This window comes from Stomoxys calcitrans, chromosome 4 (genome assembly GCF_963082655.1).
Source record: "Stomoxys calcitrans chromosome 4, idStoCalc2.1, whole genome shotgun sequence".
NCBI lineage: Eukaryota > Metazoa > Arthropoda > Insecta > Diptera > Muscidae > Stomoxys > Stomoxys calcitrans.
The window spans coordinates 164,074,681-164,090,918 of record NC_081555.1 but is presented as its reverse complement, the minus strand read 5'-3'; the positions used below and the strand labels follow the sequence as shown (position 1 = coordinate 164,090,918).

Here is a 16,238-nt window from a genome sequence, read left to right as displayed (position 1 = left end):
CATCTTGACAGTCTAAGTTGGTCTAGCCATGCCCCTCTGCCCATCTGTCCGTTTGTCTGTGGAAATCACTATAGTGGCCGAACATATAAAGATATCCTCCTAAAATTTTGCAATCTTATAACCAAATTTTCATGTCAAGGTGGCGATCCTCGTCAAGCTCCTGTTGGTGAGCAAGCTCGTTCCGGTCCAAAGGACCGAACCCCGCGGGAACTGGGAACCATTGGTTATTTAAGGGCGCCAATATCTCGCTTTGTCATATCGAGCATCCCAGGCACTCAGTATGACACCGACGTCTCACTGAGACTCTCCGCTCGATACCGCTGATTGTCTGCGACTGCAGTTACAGCTACTCCTTAGTGGAGTGCTCCACTTTTCGCAACCTATGGACGCGACCGTTAGCTCGCAGCTAAGCTTCTTGTGACAGCAATGAACACCACACAGATCGGAACTCAATGTTCCAGCTTGTGTGGTGCTCCCATACATCCCGTGCCTGGTATTGATGTAAGTAATTGGGGATTGCAAATGGGCCATATCGGTTCATATTTTCCATATATTCCGATCTCTCGATTGGACATCTTCAGGCCCTAGAAGGCGCAACTATTATACGATGTGGCTAAAATTTTGCATTTGGTGTTTTTTCATGACTTGAAACATCCGTGGTGAGTATGGTTCAAATCGATGCATAACCTGATATAGCTCTCATGTAAGCCGATCTCCTGATTTGACCTCTTCATCACCTAGAAGCCTGGATTGTTATGTGATGTGAATGAAATTTTCAGTCTATAACCTGATATAGCTCCCATATAGGCCGATCTCATAATTGGTCTTGGAGGCCACCGTAGCGCAGAGGTTTGCATGTCCGCCTATGACGCTGAACGCCTGGATTCGAATCCTGGCAGGAACATCAACAAATTTTTCAGCCCTACTAATGCTGGGGACATTTGTGAGGTTTTTTGCCATGTATAAACTTCCCACCAAAGAGGTGCCGACCGCGTCACGCTGTTCGGACTTGGCTATAAAAAGGAGGTCCTTATCTTTGAGCTTAAAATAGAATAGGACAGCACTCATTGATTTGTGAGAAGTTGGCCCCATTTCCTTAATGGAATGTTCATGGGCAAACTTGCAGTTTTGCATGATCAGTCTTCTATGGTCCCAAGAAGCTTTAATATTTGGCTGTTTTGCCAGAAATTTTGTATATAAGGTACGGCCCGAACTTAGTATTACAAAATCTGTTAAGTATTACAAATCTTTATATTAAAGTCTACTTTGCCCACCAAATACTGCTGAAAAGCACTTTTTTCCTTTCTCCCTTTCCTCAGCATTATTAAGAATCCCAGTTTCGAAAAGACAAAAAACCAAGGATAAACATTCATTTTAAAATTCTTATTTTATTGGATTTTCTTGCTCTCAACATTTTGCTGCCTCAAACAGGAATTCCATTTTGTTGCCTTTTTTTGTTGTTTGTTCCTTACATTTTTTGTCCCATGTTGTTTTTTTTTTTTTGTTTTTGTGTGTTTCTCTAGTTTATGAGCCATGTTCCTTTTGCCATTTGCCATGCTTCTCCATCAGCAATAAACTCAAAGGTTTAATTTGTCTAAAAGCATTCTCCACTGGTATCTCCTCCGAGTTGGCCTTCTCACCTTTGAGCGTTGCCTTTGTTATCCTACGCACCGTCTGCATGGCAATCTCTTTGCAGGCCAAACGAATTTCATCGCCCGTGAAATTGAATGACAATTTCACCAGTGACGTCATTTGCTCCGTTGTCAGCCGCACATTGGGCGGCAATAATTTCCCAATCAATGTCGCCCGTTCTGCATCATTGGGCAATTGGACGAGTAGTTTCTTTTCGAAACGCCGCAAAAAGGCCTCATCTATTTCCCAGGGTAAATTGGTGCTGGCCAAAATGAAAACACCACCCTGCGATTGTTCCATGCCATCCATTAGCTGTAAAAGTTCATTTTTAAAGCGTTTAGAGGATTCATGATCATTGGAGCGATCACGTTTGGAGGTGAGACCCTCAATTTCATCCAGAAAGATAATGGAGGGTGCATGACGTTGGGCTAAGAAAAACAGGATTTTCAAAAGCTTCTCAGATTCGCCACGCCATTTGGAAATCACCACACTGGAGGTTATGTTAAAGAAGGTAACCTTGTCCCTGGTCTCGGCATACAGAACCTTGGCCAACAGAGTTTTGCCACTGCCTGGAGGGCCATGTAGCAGCACAGAACGCCAGGGTTTAAGGCCTTGATTGAATAACTGGGGATATTTTAGGGGAGTGAGAACAGCCTCTTTGATGATGTCTATGGCCTGAGTATTGCCACATATATCGGACCATCTTAGTTTGAGCTCCTCACTCAATATGGTGGATTTGACCAAATCGGCCAGATTTTGCCATTCTTGGGAACTCAGCAGCATATCACCGCCTGCAACACCCTGTGTACCATGTTGAACTTCTTGCAAACGTTTTAACATTTCACCGGATCGTCTTTGCTCCAAAGTATCCGTTTCCGCTTGATGACAATTGGTTTCCATTTTCCTTACCGTCACCTGCAGATTATTCATGTCCAGTAAAGCCTTGGTGGCAGAGGGCATTTCTTGAACATTTGCCTTAAACAACTGGGGCTGTAATTCATTTTGATGATTAACTGTTGGGTTAGTTTGAGATTTGGATTGTTTCTTGTTAGCCTTTCCCTTTTGGGCTGAGACCTCAAGTTTTACCAGGGGCTTGGCCTTCTTCAAAATCTTGGGATATTTGCCAAATTTCAGTTGATAATAGCTGGCATATTCCAAATATATGCCATCCAAGTCTACATTGTCACACAATTCGAATTCCTCACTCAAGCGGGCCTCAGAGGCCAATGCGGCAGCCGTATTGTAAAGACCATTATCGGAGAGATAGCGTTGCACCAGAAATAGTATATTGCGACGTCGCGTTTGTATATTTCGAATTTCTTCGTCTTTTGACATGTTTAGGAAATACTTTCTTGATTTCGAAAATAAATCAAAACAATTTTGAAGTTTGAGAAATCTTAGAGGAGAAACTTTTTCTTTCACCTGCAACTCCTTGTGGCAAACAATTAAACTGGCTCTGTTATGAAGGAGCGTTATTGGAAACTCCTTCTCTGAAGTTTTGGTTTTCTTGTGTTTTCCTGGTTGTCATGTCAAAGAAATTAACTAACTTTAGTATCGTATTGTTGTTGTTATTGTGCTGCCCTATCTGTTGGCCACAAATGGTTACTTTGGCAACTTTTCGCTTGTTTTTGTGTTTTTGTTTTTTGTTGGCCATGGCTTATTCCCAGGTTGCCTTGCTTTGCCTTGGGGGCTATTTGGTATGACGTTGTCAGGTTGTTTCTGCCAGCAGCTCGAGTAAGTCAGACAAGGATATACAAATATAAAGAGGGATGTTGTTATAGTTACTGGAAATTTATTACTTTTATTATACTTTTCCTATATGCCCCTGTGCACTTTGTTACAACTCCTCCCCTTACGCTTCTCACTCGCTGTGGTCCTTGATGCGGCAGGATTTCATCGTTATCTTATTATCCTTGTCAAGTGGTTTTCTGGAAGTCGTTTCTTCATTTTGCCCATTACAATTTCTTGTGCACAAATGAAAATGAATGAAAACAGTTACAAAAATTGTAGTCCAGATTTTATTGGATTTTGTGGTAGTTGAACGGGACCATCTTCTGCTGCTAACTTCCTTCCTTCCTTCAGACTTTTTTTTATTACAAAGGGGTTGGTATGAGCCGAGCAAAATAAGGATTTATTTCCTTGTCTGTCTGTCTGTCCACTTTCACTTTTTTTTGGAATAGGGAATAGAATGTGGTTAAATTTTGTCTTTTAGCAAACCCTATCTTCATTTTTCTGCCACCACAAGCCCCAGAGATTGTCACTTTTTCTTGCTGTTGTTGTTGTTTGATTTATTTGTACGTTATATTTCATGGACCATTTATTTTATGGGTAATCGAATAATGTTGCCTGTAATAGTCGTCAATAAATTTACTTTGTTCCCAACAGAGAAGTTTTCCCAAAACCAAACAGAGAAAAAGGGGAAAAAAAGGAAGACCGAAAAGTAGGCAACATTTTTGGGCAAATATTTGTCCCAATATTTGAGACTAATATTTGTATATCTTAAAAAAAATAGCTTTAATAAACGCATACAAATAAAATAAATTAAATAAAAATAAAATCAAAAAAAATTAAATAAAATAAAATAATAAAAAAATTAAATTAAATAAAATAAAAAAAAATTAAATTAAATATCTTATATATAACAAGAAAAAGCGTGCTAAGTTCGACCGTGCCGAATCTTATCTACCCCCAACAATGGATCGCATCTGTCAAGTTCTTTGAGACCAAGACCTCTAGAGGCACAAGAAGTCAAGACCCAAGATCAATTTATATGACAACTATAATCAAAACATGGACCGATTTGGACCATTTACAATACCAACCGACCTACACTAATAGAAAGTATTTGTAAAAAAGTTCAAGTGCCTAGCTTTACTCCAAGATTCACTAATAGAAGGTTAGGTCACTTGCGAAGACACAAAGTGGAAAGGCCCCATGAACATCATTAAGCATATTAAATCTGCCGATTGAAAATGTCATCATATATGAGAAAGCGTAAACAAATAATGAATGTTAAAAGAGAACAAAATTGACATACTCAATGCCAAGTACTGCCAACAATTCAAAAATTGCATGTTGGCTGATCGGTTGGCTTAACCTTATTCAGTGGATCCTGGCTTTACTCCTTCGAAAGTTTGCGTGCGTTTGATAGACGGACGGACGGACATGGCTAGATCGATTTAAAATGTCATGACGACCAAGAATTTATATACTTTATGCAGTTTTAGACGCATATTTCGAAGTGTTACAAACGGAATGACGAAATTAGTGTACCCCCCATCCTATGGTAGAGGGTATAAAAATCAAATTGTCTTTTTTTGTGTGTTTGTTTGTTTGACAGTTTGTTTGTTTGTCGATTTGTTTGTTTGTTCCGTATAGACTCAAAAACGGCTGATTACCTTGAATTTTTCACAGATTGTGTAGGTTGGTCTGGAAGGAAACATAGGCTTTATAATTTTTTTAATATGGCGAGGAGGGCGGACCCTCCCCCTTACCCCAAAAGTACTACCCAAAAATAAAAGTGTACCGATCTGGGCAATGTGGGACTCAAATGAAAGGTATTCAGGAGTAGATTACGAATTTCATATTAAAAATTGGGTCCAAGTAATTGGGGGGCCGCCCCAAACCTAAAACCCCCTATAAAAGGTTTATTGGACGATCAGCACATGAGACTCAAATGAGACACAAATGAAAGGTATTCGGGAGTAGATTGCGGATATGGGCAGGAGGGAGCAAAAGACCTCATGATTTGATGATATCGGAAGGGCGCGGACCCTCCTACCAAAAAACCACCCAAAATCATAAATGAAACGATATGGCAATATAGGTATCAAATGAAAGGTTTTAAAGCGTAGTTTGGGAATATGGTATTAAAAATTGTAACCAAGTACCCAGAAAGTCACCCTTACCCCAAAAATCCCTCAAGCAGACAAATTGATCGTTCATGTCAATGTCTCAAATAAAAGGTATTCGAGAGTAGAAGACGATCTAGCCATGTCCGCCAGTCTGTTGAAATCATGCTACAGTCTTTTTAGAAATAGAGATATTGAGCTGAAACTTTGCACATATTCTTTTTTGTCCATAGGCAGGTTAAGTTCAAAGATGGGCTATATCGGACTTTATTTTGATATAGCCCCCATATAGACCGATCCGCCGATTAAAGGACGTAGGTCTACAAAATCCACTTTATTATTCGATTTTATTCAAATTTAGGATAGTGAGTTTTATAAGGCCAGTCGACATCCTTCTTAAATTTGACTCAGATCGGTTCAGATTTGGATATAGCTGTCATATAGACCGATCTCTCGATTTAAGGTTTTGGGTCCATAAATAAGGTATTTATTATCCGATTTTGCCAAAATTTAGGACAGTGAGTTGTGTTGGGCCCTTCGATATCCCTCTTCAACTTGGCTCAAATCGGTTCAGATTTGGATGTACTACAATAGCTGCCATATGGACCGATCTCTCAATTTAAAGTCTTGACCCCATAAAAAGCGCATTTATTTTCCGATGTCGCCGATATTAGGGACAGTGAGTTGTGTTAGGCCCCTCGGCCCAGATCGGTCCAGATTTGGATATAGATGCCATATAGATCGATCTCTCGATTTAAGGTCTTAAGCCCATAAAAGCCACATTTATTGTCTGATTTTGCCAAAATTTAGGAGAGTGAGTTGTGTTCGTTGCTTCGATATCCCTCCTCAATTTGGCCCAGATTGGTTCAGTTTTGGATATAGCTGCCATATAGACCGATCTCTCGATTTAAGGTTTTGGGCCCGTAAAAGCCACATTTATTATCCGATCTTGCTGAAATTTAGGACAGTGAGCTGTGGTAATTTGGCCCAGATTGATCCTGATTTGAATATAACTGCCATATAGACCGATCTCTCGATTTAAAGATTTGGGTCCATAAAATGAGCATTTATTGTCCGATGTCGTCAAAATTGGGGACAGTGGGTTATGTTAAGCCCCACGACATTTTTCTGCAATTTGGCGCAGATCGGTCCAGATTTATATATAACTGCCATATAGACTGATCTCTCAATTTAAGGTTTTGGGTCCATAAAAAGCGCATTTATTATCCAATGTCGCCGAAATTTGGGACAGTGGGTTGTGTTAGGCCCCTCGATTCTTTCTGGAATTTGGCGTAGATCGGTCAAGATTTGGATATAGCTGCCATAGAGACCGTTCTCTCGATTTAAGGTTTTAGGTCCATAAAAACCGCATTTACTATCTAATGTCGCCGAAATTTGGGACAGTTGGTTGTGTTAGGCCCCTCGGCTTCTTTTTTCAATTTGGCCCCGATCGGTCCAAATTTGGATATAGCTGCCATATAGACCGATCTCTCGATTTAAGGTTTTGGGCCCATAAAAGGCGCATTTATTGTGCGATGTTGCCAAAATTCAGGATAGTGGGTTGTGTTGGGCCCATCGATATCTCTCTTCAGTTTGGCTTAGATCGGTTCAGATTTGGATATAGCTGTCATATAGACCGATCTCTCGATTTGAAGTTTTGACCCCATAAAAGGCGCAGTTATAATCCGATTTTGCAGAAATTTGTCACAGTAACTTAAGTTAGGCTTTTCGACATCCCTGTCGTATATGGTTCAAATCGGTCCAGATTTGGATATAGCCGCCATATAAACCGATCTCTTAATTAAAGACCTTAGACCCATAAAAGGCGCATTTTTTGACCGATTTCGCTGACATTCAGTACAGGGAGTTGGATATCCTTCTTGAAGATGGCCCAGATTAGTCCAGATTTAGATATAGCTGCCAATCTCTCGATTTATAGTCTTGGCCCCATAAAAGCCGCAGTTATAATCCGATTTCGCTGAAATTTTACGCAGTGACTTATGTTAGGCCTTTGGACATCCTTGTCGTTTATGGTCCAAATCGGTGTATATTTGGATATAGCTGCCAAAAAAGTTCAATATTTTGTTACAAAATTGAACAATGACTTGTACTTATTAGACTACTCAATGTCCGTGCAGAATTTGCTCCAAATCGGATCATTTTTCGATATAGCTGCTGTGGGGGCATACTTTTGTATTTTCACCGGTTTATGACGAAAGGTGGTTTACATATATACCCGAGGTGGTGGGTATCCAAAGTTCGGCCTGGGCGAAATTAACGACTTTTTACTTTTTTTTAAAAACATTGTTCTGTTTTCAAAATCGGCTACACTCTGCGGCCATTTTTCATGTGCATTTGATTCAAAATTGAAAAATAACCCCTCAATAACGCTTGGGATACCTTTTGTTTGAGATTAATCATTTTTAGATATATTTTTTGTCGTTTTTCATTTATTACCATGAAATTGTTGCGGTTTTCTGACATGCAACAAATTACACCATTTCCTACGAAAAATTAAATTTGTCTGAATATAAATTTTGGTTGCAATTATTAAATAAGAGAATAATAAAGAAATAAATTAACCTTAAAAAAAAATTCTAGAAAAAAAAACTAAATAAAAAATCCACAAAAAATAACTTTTTACAAAATCATGTGCACAAAAGACAATTTTTAATATCCATTGAATTGAAAAAATGTTTGTCTATAATTGTGGTGTAATTATGTAAATGATTCGCTATCAGCGAGTGGGTTCTAATTGTATGCAATTGTTACACATGACTGCTTATTTTTCAATTATCCATTATTGGCCTATGATTATTTTGGGCTTTTGTTATGGCATTTTGATTGCAGTTTACAACATAATAAGGGCTCTATTTTTAAATAACACATACATATACAATGGAATACTTACGTGGGCAGTTCAAATAACATAAAGATTAAATGTTAACAATGCACCAAGGAGAAATTATGTGAAATAATGCTGCAATTTATTATAGATTTTTGTTTTTCCATAGGCAAGCTAAGCTAGGCATTGTTCAAATATAACAATGATTGTTCAAATATAACAATATTCATTTATTTTCTATTTCAACACTTCCAGACTTGACTCGGTTATTATTCATTTGTTTAAAATTAAAATTTTCAAATATTTTTAGCTGCAATGGTCTTTAATTATGTAAACATCCATCCAATGTATTATTGAAATTCTTTGCCTTATCCAAATCCCTTCTTACTCTTAATGTAAGTAAATGGCATTCTCAACCATACCTTGTGCTTAACATATTTGATGAATTTCATTTTGTGAAATTTTATTACCTCTCAAGTGCCTACCGTTCAAGTTTCGGAGGTCAAAGGATGATTGTCTGCTACTGTAGTTCTTTGACGATTGCCCTAAAGGCAAGCATTTCTTAGCAACAAAAGAACCTTTGTAATGTCATAAATATGTTGTTATGCACATACATACATACATACATATGCTCAAATGCAAAGTAAATTAAATACAAAAATTTTCAAGAGCAAAAGACATTTAAGCAAATTTGTCCTTGAATATTCCTTTGCTGAACAGCAAGGGCACTTCTCTCATATCAATGAGTGATGTTTGATTCATGTTATAAGCGAGGATGCTTTGCTCATATCAATGAGTTCTGTGAAATTCAGGTTTTAAGCTGATAATGATAAGGGACCTCATTTTAATTATCGAGTCTAAACGGCGCGTCGCAAAATGACCACACTTTATAGAGAAGTTTTACACGGCTGAATACCTTCGAAATGTCACTAGCTTGTGTGAGGGAGATTAACCACTTCACAAAATGTTATTTGATTTTCTGCCCGGAATGGTCAGCATCAAAGATGGACATGCAAACCTTTGTGCCATTGTTATCTCTTCTCTTATAAGTGGTGTAGGTTTGCGAAATTCTGTTCACTCACAGAAGACGATCTCTTATCATTTCGAAAAGGTTACCCTACAAAAAGCGCAGATCCTTGCAATTTAGGAAGTGGTGGAATGGCGAAGATTTAATGACATTACGACGATTGGCATAAATATCTTCTCAGACAACCCTAAAATCCCTGGAGAACGTATTTCTGAACACAAAAACTGCCCTCGGCTGTCGCAGATCTCTCAACGACATGACTGACCAGTTCAAAATTCACCTGTTCTGGGTGCCGGGCCACATAGATATCCCCGGGAATTGAAAAGCAGACAAGCTTGCGAGACTAGGACTACCCTACACATTCCAGGGATACTGGAATCTGTGGGTATGCCTCTAGCGACATATAAGCTAAGTTTTCAGGACCAGACCCGAAGGGCAACGAATGATAGATGGTCACAAAGAGGGGGCTGTGAGCATTTCAAAACTATGTGGCCTAATGTAGACTTGAAGAGGTCTACCGCTTTGCTGTCATTGGCTAGAATATACATCTCAGTCATTGTGTCCGTCATAAGAGGTCACTGTCTAATCGGAAACATGCTGACAGACTGAAGGTTGCCAGCAACGACTTTTGCAGAAGCTCTGAAGACATCGAAGAAGAAGAGACTATAGAACATCATCTGTGTGTGTGTTCCGCACTAGCAGTCAGCAGAAGTGCCACTTAAGGTGGTTCTCATTTCTTTGAAAACCTGTCTGATTTAGCGGATGTGAACATTCGCAAGTTATTAGCCATTTTAAAGCGATCTGGATGGTTCAACAGTAGGAGCTAGAAGGCATCTTCCTTCTTCTGTTCCTGTGGTATTTCAATGGACGAAAACGTCTAAGTGAGTCTGATGGCAGACTGCCACTTAAACCTAACCTAACCAACATTAGGCTGCAATTTAAATTGGGCTCCACTCATTGATATGAGAAAAGTATGCCAGCTGTTCCCTATTGGAATGATAGTAAACCAATTTGCAATATCAAGCTCACAATGCTAACCAAACTTCATTGTCAACGAAAAGTTTACATACAAATTAACAAACTGACCAATTATCAGACATATCATTTTGTTGGCTTTCTCAATGGGATATTCACTTTCGCTTAAATCCTTTTGATTTAATTCATTTTGCTTTTCACCTCCCACCATAATCAAATGTATTTACACATGCATACATACACTTACATGTATACCTGCCAAGTACACTTACACATAATGAAAACCACATTAAACAAGAAAAGCAATTGAAGAAATATTCTTAACCCATGCCATTTTCTTTCGGTTTTCTTGGGCATAGAGAGTGAGCCAGAGAGAAAATGAAGCAATTATCCAAGACATAATAAGAATGTAAGAAAGAAAAACCATTACATAATAAGCTTTTCAATGGGGTAAAAAAGCATTCAGTATTCCTTGCGTATAACCTACCTACACAATCTTCTTATTACACACACACACGCACACACACACACATGTAAAGACATCAAATAAAACCACTATTTAAGCCATTGCAATCATTCAACTTGTCTGTGTGTTCGACATTACAAATCTTGAAATAAAGCTGGTTAAAATGTTTGAGATTAAAGAGAAAAGCTGGGTAAGAACTGGAATCCTTTGGGGATGTCTGTGGCAAAAACATTCATTCCAAGGCTTACTAATATAACTACGCACCTTAATACGAAAATATTTTTACACTAGAATGTAATGAAATTTGTAGAACTATGATTACCTTAATGTGTACAAGTGTTAGTGCTTGTACACAAGTAGTGATTAGAGATTTTATCATATCTCTTGAATATAAAAACTTTGATCATCCTTATAAAGATTTCATCTGTCTGCAACTATGTGTGTAAAATATTGTGATCTAATACTGAAATTGCCGATAGAAAGGTCAATATTTGAATATAACTATCATATGCATATACCGGTCTCCATATTTAAGGTCTTGGGACTTTAAATGGCACATTTGTTTCAGTACCCCTAACATCTATATTGAACTAGCTGACCCGGGCCCGCTCCGCTGCGCCTTCTTTTACTTTATATGGAACAAAAGTTTCCTTGGAATATTTTTTTTTCGACAATTAAAGATCTTTTAGTGAAATACCATGCAAACTTGACTAACAGTTTAACAATATAGGTGTCTTTATCTGAATCCCACATGATCTTTATTGGTCTACGAATTTAGGTTTGGATGTAAGGTGTACTCCATTCTTAAAATACTTCATTTCAGCTCGATATTCTCATGATGTCTGATTAAGTGGTGTTTTCGGGGTAGAGGTGGTCCCCCAGATACATGGCCCTGATTAAATATCAGCATCGTGCTCTTCTCTCAAATACCATTTATTTAAAACCCATATTGCCATTGGCTAAAGAGAAGTTTACAGGATAAGGCGTCCCCCAAACACATGGCCCCAAAATAGGTTATCAAATTCGTTTTCTAATCTCAAATACCTTTCATTTGAGCCACATATTGCCATGGTCGAAATTTTTTTTCCGTTTGAGGGTGTTTTGGTCCTACATTTGGATATCAAATTCGTATTCTACTCCCAAATACCCTTATTGAGCCCCATATTGCGGTGGTCACTAAAAAATTGCTGTTTGTGGAGTATTTTGGGAAAGAGGTTGACCCCAGAAAATTGGTCCCGAAAATGGGTATCAATTCAATTCTCTACCCCCCCCCAATTCCTTTCATTTAAGCTCCACATTGACATGGTCGGTAAATATGCCTGATTTAGGGTTGTTTTGGGGATTGGGGTGGTCCCCCAAACACTAAGCCCGGAAAATATATCAGCAACGTGCTCTTCTCTCAAATACCATTCATTTGAACCCTATATTGCCATTGGCCTCAAAATTGGATATCAAATACGTTTGCTAATCTCATTTAAACTCCTTATTGCAAAAGTCAGCAAATATGTCCGGTTTGGGGTATTGGCCCTAAAAACTATGAATATTTAATTCCACTCTCTTTAAGACACAAATTGTCTTGGTGAGCAAATATGTTCTATTTGGGGGTTGTTATGGGACGTCCGCTAGACAGTTAGTCCCTAATGTTGATATCAGACACGTGGTCTATTTTCATAGTCGGCAAACATGACCGGCTTGGGGGGTGTTTTTTGGGATGGGCGGTAACTCTGGAGTTGGCCTTGAAAATATATATCGGATTCGTGTTCCACTTTAAAAACCCTCTTTGTTGAGCCTCATATTGCAAGTCAGAAAATACTTACTATTTGGGTGGTGTTGTGGGGGTGAGGTGGCCCCATGGACAATTTTGTCGAATATTGATATCAAATTCGTGCTTTACTCCCAAAGACCTTTCATTTGAGCCCCATATTGGTATGGTCGTAAATTTGTCCCCTTTGGGGGATGTTTTTGGGGAGAGGCGGCCCACCAAACACTTGGTCCCATATTTGGATATCAGATTCGTATTCTACTCGCAAATACATTTCATTTGAGTCCCATATTGCCATGGTCAGTAAATAAGTCCTGTTTGGGGGGTGTTTTGAGAAAGGGGTGGGCCCCCAGATACGTGGCCCCACATTGGATATCAGATTCGTATTCTACTCGCAAATATCTTTCATTTGAGTCCCATATTGCCATGGTCGGTAAATATGTCCGAATTAGGGGTGTTATGGGGCTTGGGGTGGTCACCCTAGCACTTGGTCCGACAATTGGATATCAGATACGTTTTCTTATCCTAAATACCTATCATTTGAGTCCCCTATTGTCGTGATTTGTGTAAATATATGTTTGGTAGGTTTTAGGGTTAGCCCCCCCTAGGTACCCCATCCGAAATTTGGATACCAAATTTTTATTTTTAGGTTACTATATGAGAGCACACAAAATTTCGCTTAAATCACACCACACATCTCCGAGATCTGGCGCTTCTGAAAATTAGGGTAAGGGTCCGCCCCCCCCTTCAGATATCAAAAAATGTAGTACCCTATTTTCACCACGGGGTCATTAAGCACCATCTGTGAAAATTTTAAGAAAATCAGTTCAGCCGTTTCTGAGTCTATAAGGAACAAACAAACATATAAACAAACAAACCTACAAACAAACACAAATTGATTTTTAGATAAAAGATATGATCTACAAAATGCAAATGCAAATTTTGCCCATGAACATTCCACTAAGGAATAGGGGCAAACTTCTCACATATCAATGAGTGCAGTTCGATTTAAGTTTTAGTTCAATGATAAGGGGCCTCCTTTTTATAGCCAAGTCCGAATGGCGTGCCGCAGTGTGACACCGCTTTGGAGAGAAGCTTTTACATGGCATAGTACCTCACAAATGTTGCAGCATGAGGAGGGGAAAACCACCGTTGAAAATTGTTCTGATGGTCTCGCCAGGACTCGAACCCATGCATTCAGCATCATAAGCGGACATGCTAACCTCTGCACTCTGCATCTACATCGGATAATATCTTGCTATAGCCCCTATATAGACCGATATCCCGTGTTAGGGTCTAAGGCCCATCAAACCGCGTTTAACCTCCCATTTTGCAAACAATATCTTGATATAGCCCCCCCTATAGACCCATTTCCCGATGTAAGGTTTAAGGCCCATAGAAATTTGACTCTGTGAACTGTGTTAGGCCTTTCGTCGTCCGTGCAGAATAAACAAACAAAATTAAGTCCATGTAATCTTTAGAAAAAATTTCATTTGTATACATAACAATTTTGGGAGAGGGCTCGGGCCTGATAGCCCCCACACCCTGGGTACTTCCCTAAAGGCAATGTTCTGGAATTTCTGAGTTGCGCTGCTATTGACGGCTTTTCTTTTAGCATTGTTTGAGGCTTCATGTTCCAATGAAGTTTATTAAGAATTTTTTCCCATATATTTTAGATTTAATTTTCTTTTGGTTAATAACATAACCATGAACTCCATATTTTCCTATTAGGGAAAAAGAGCAGCACTGGTAATGTGGTGGAATAAAGACTAATAGCATTATTGCCGTTGTTTTCGAAAGTAGTGGAGCATGTTTTAAAGAAACAGCTTATGACCTACATTGAACGCAGTTTGCTTTTGTATGATTGTCAACGCGCATTCAGGAAGGGAAGAGGGACATTCATGTTGATTTTAGGTTCTTACCGACCAGATTCGGAACTTTGTGGGAAAACACAATATTTGTATTTTACTCTCCTTAGGTCTAGAGAAGGTCTTCGATCGGTTGGATTACTGCATCTCGATTAAAAAACTGTCCATATTTTACGGCCTTAGCGGTCTTTCCTATTTGTTTGATAGAAAGCAATTTGTTCAGAGAGGTGATGTAACTTCATCTACATTGCCGGTTAAAAGTGAGGCTCCTCAGGGATATGTACTCAATCCCTTTTATTTGAGTCCATAGGGAGTTGCTTTTCCCCATATGCACATGCGGCCGTTGTCAAGATGGTGTTTATTGGTAACCATCACTCTTTGATCGTTCTTCAATCGAAGATTGATATGGTTTGGGCTGTCTTGGCTTCTTTGACTTCATTGATGACTTTTTCGGCCTAGAACAAAGTCTATTGAAATTCGAAGAGTTCGCTTTAGATTTAAATGTACAGTCCTTTATACATACTCGTCTTTTATTTTCCACTGACTTCATTCAAACTACTTCAAAGTAATATTCATTGTGATGTGTGATAACCAAAGGTCAACTTTGCCCCACATTTGTCCATACTCATAGTAGTTTTTATTTATTAAATTTAAAATATTTATCCTTATATTATTTAAACAATTACGATTTGACACAAAACTATACTTTGAAGTAAATTTAGTCAACATCATTCGATACTGAATAGTTTTAAAGCATTCTTTGTAACCATTGCAAAGTATTTTTGTCCCTTTTCATATTGTATTCAACAATGAATGAATGAATGAAATTCCTCAGCATGTGGGTGTATGTGTTTTAGGAATTACAAAAATTCCCCAGGGCCTATTTAAGAGTAAATAAATAGCAAATTATATAAATAAATACATTCGAACCTACATATACACACATACATACGTACAATACATACATTCCTGGATTCTCTATTGGCACTTTACTTCAAAACAAGGACAAATTTAAGTTACTTTTGTTATAGGAAGGAAGGTAAGCACATAAATGAAAATTTTTAAAAATTCCAACACAAAATGAAAGTTGAGACTGTTGAAATACCCTCACACACACACATCCATGCATCTCAATACATATAAACTGAAAGCTGCTGCTGCTGTCGATGACGATGCCAATGGTACTGAGGGTTCTGGTGCTGGGTTTCTTCGTCAATGGCAATGTTTGAGCTTCAAAGCATTTTGGTATTTGTTTAGCTCTCTGTGGTCTCCAAGACTCCCCGTGAGTGCCAAACTGCCACATTCGGCTGTCTTTAAATATGGACAGACGTAGGGAGACGTGCATACGAATGTGTATTTTCACTTTTCTGTTAATATAAATATGTAATTACTTAAACAAATACACTGGGTAAATAAATTTAATTTCATCAGAGTTGCCGAAGCAAAACCTTCCCACCTACCTACCTACCTACAGTAATTTCCATTTCTGTGTTTAAATGAAAACTCATAATTATGGAAATGTAAATTCATGAAAGCCTACATTAATTAATAATCTCGGAAAGAAATGTCATGGTATGTGAGTGTGAGAGAGTGTGTGTGGGTTGGGGTAGAGTATTTGCAAATAGGGAGGTACAGCTTACATTAAGGGTCCTTTTGTATGCTCTCCATAAGGACATCTGAAGGATGAAGAATGTTGTTTTGCATATCTCCAAGGGCTTCTCCTAATGCTTGTTTTTGAAGAGCAGCTTTTAGGCGAAGTCATCATAGTTTTTTGAGCGGAAAATTTTAATTCATACTAATTTAATGTTAAGT

At 38.5% G+C, this 16,238-nt stretch overlaps 2 protein-coding genes across 9 annotated transcripts in view; one reads left to right on the top strand and one right to left on the bottom strand.

The window, feature by feature from the left end:
* The window catches only part of LOC106088524 (cAMP-specific 3',5'-cyclic phosphodiesterase), a 692,903-nt gene that overhangs the window by 560,313 nt on the left and 116,352 nt on the right, over nt 1–16,238 (top strand). The window lies entirely within an intron of this gene.
* On the bottom strand, nt 1,369–3,408 carry LOC106088622 (katanin p60 ATPase-containing subunit A-like 2). Its single transcript, XM_013254221.2, has one exon. The coding sequence runs from the start codon at nt 2,965–2,967 to the stop codon at nt 1,525–1,527; it is 1,443 nt and encodes a 480-aa protein (XP_013109675.2). The 5' UTR covers nt 2,968–3,408; the 3' UTR covers nt 1,369–1,524.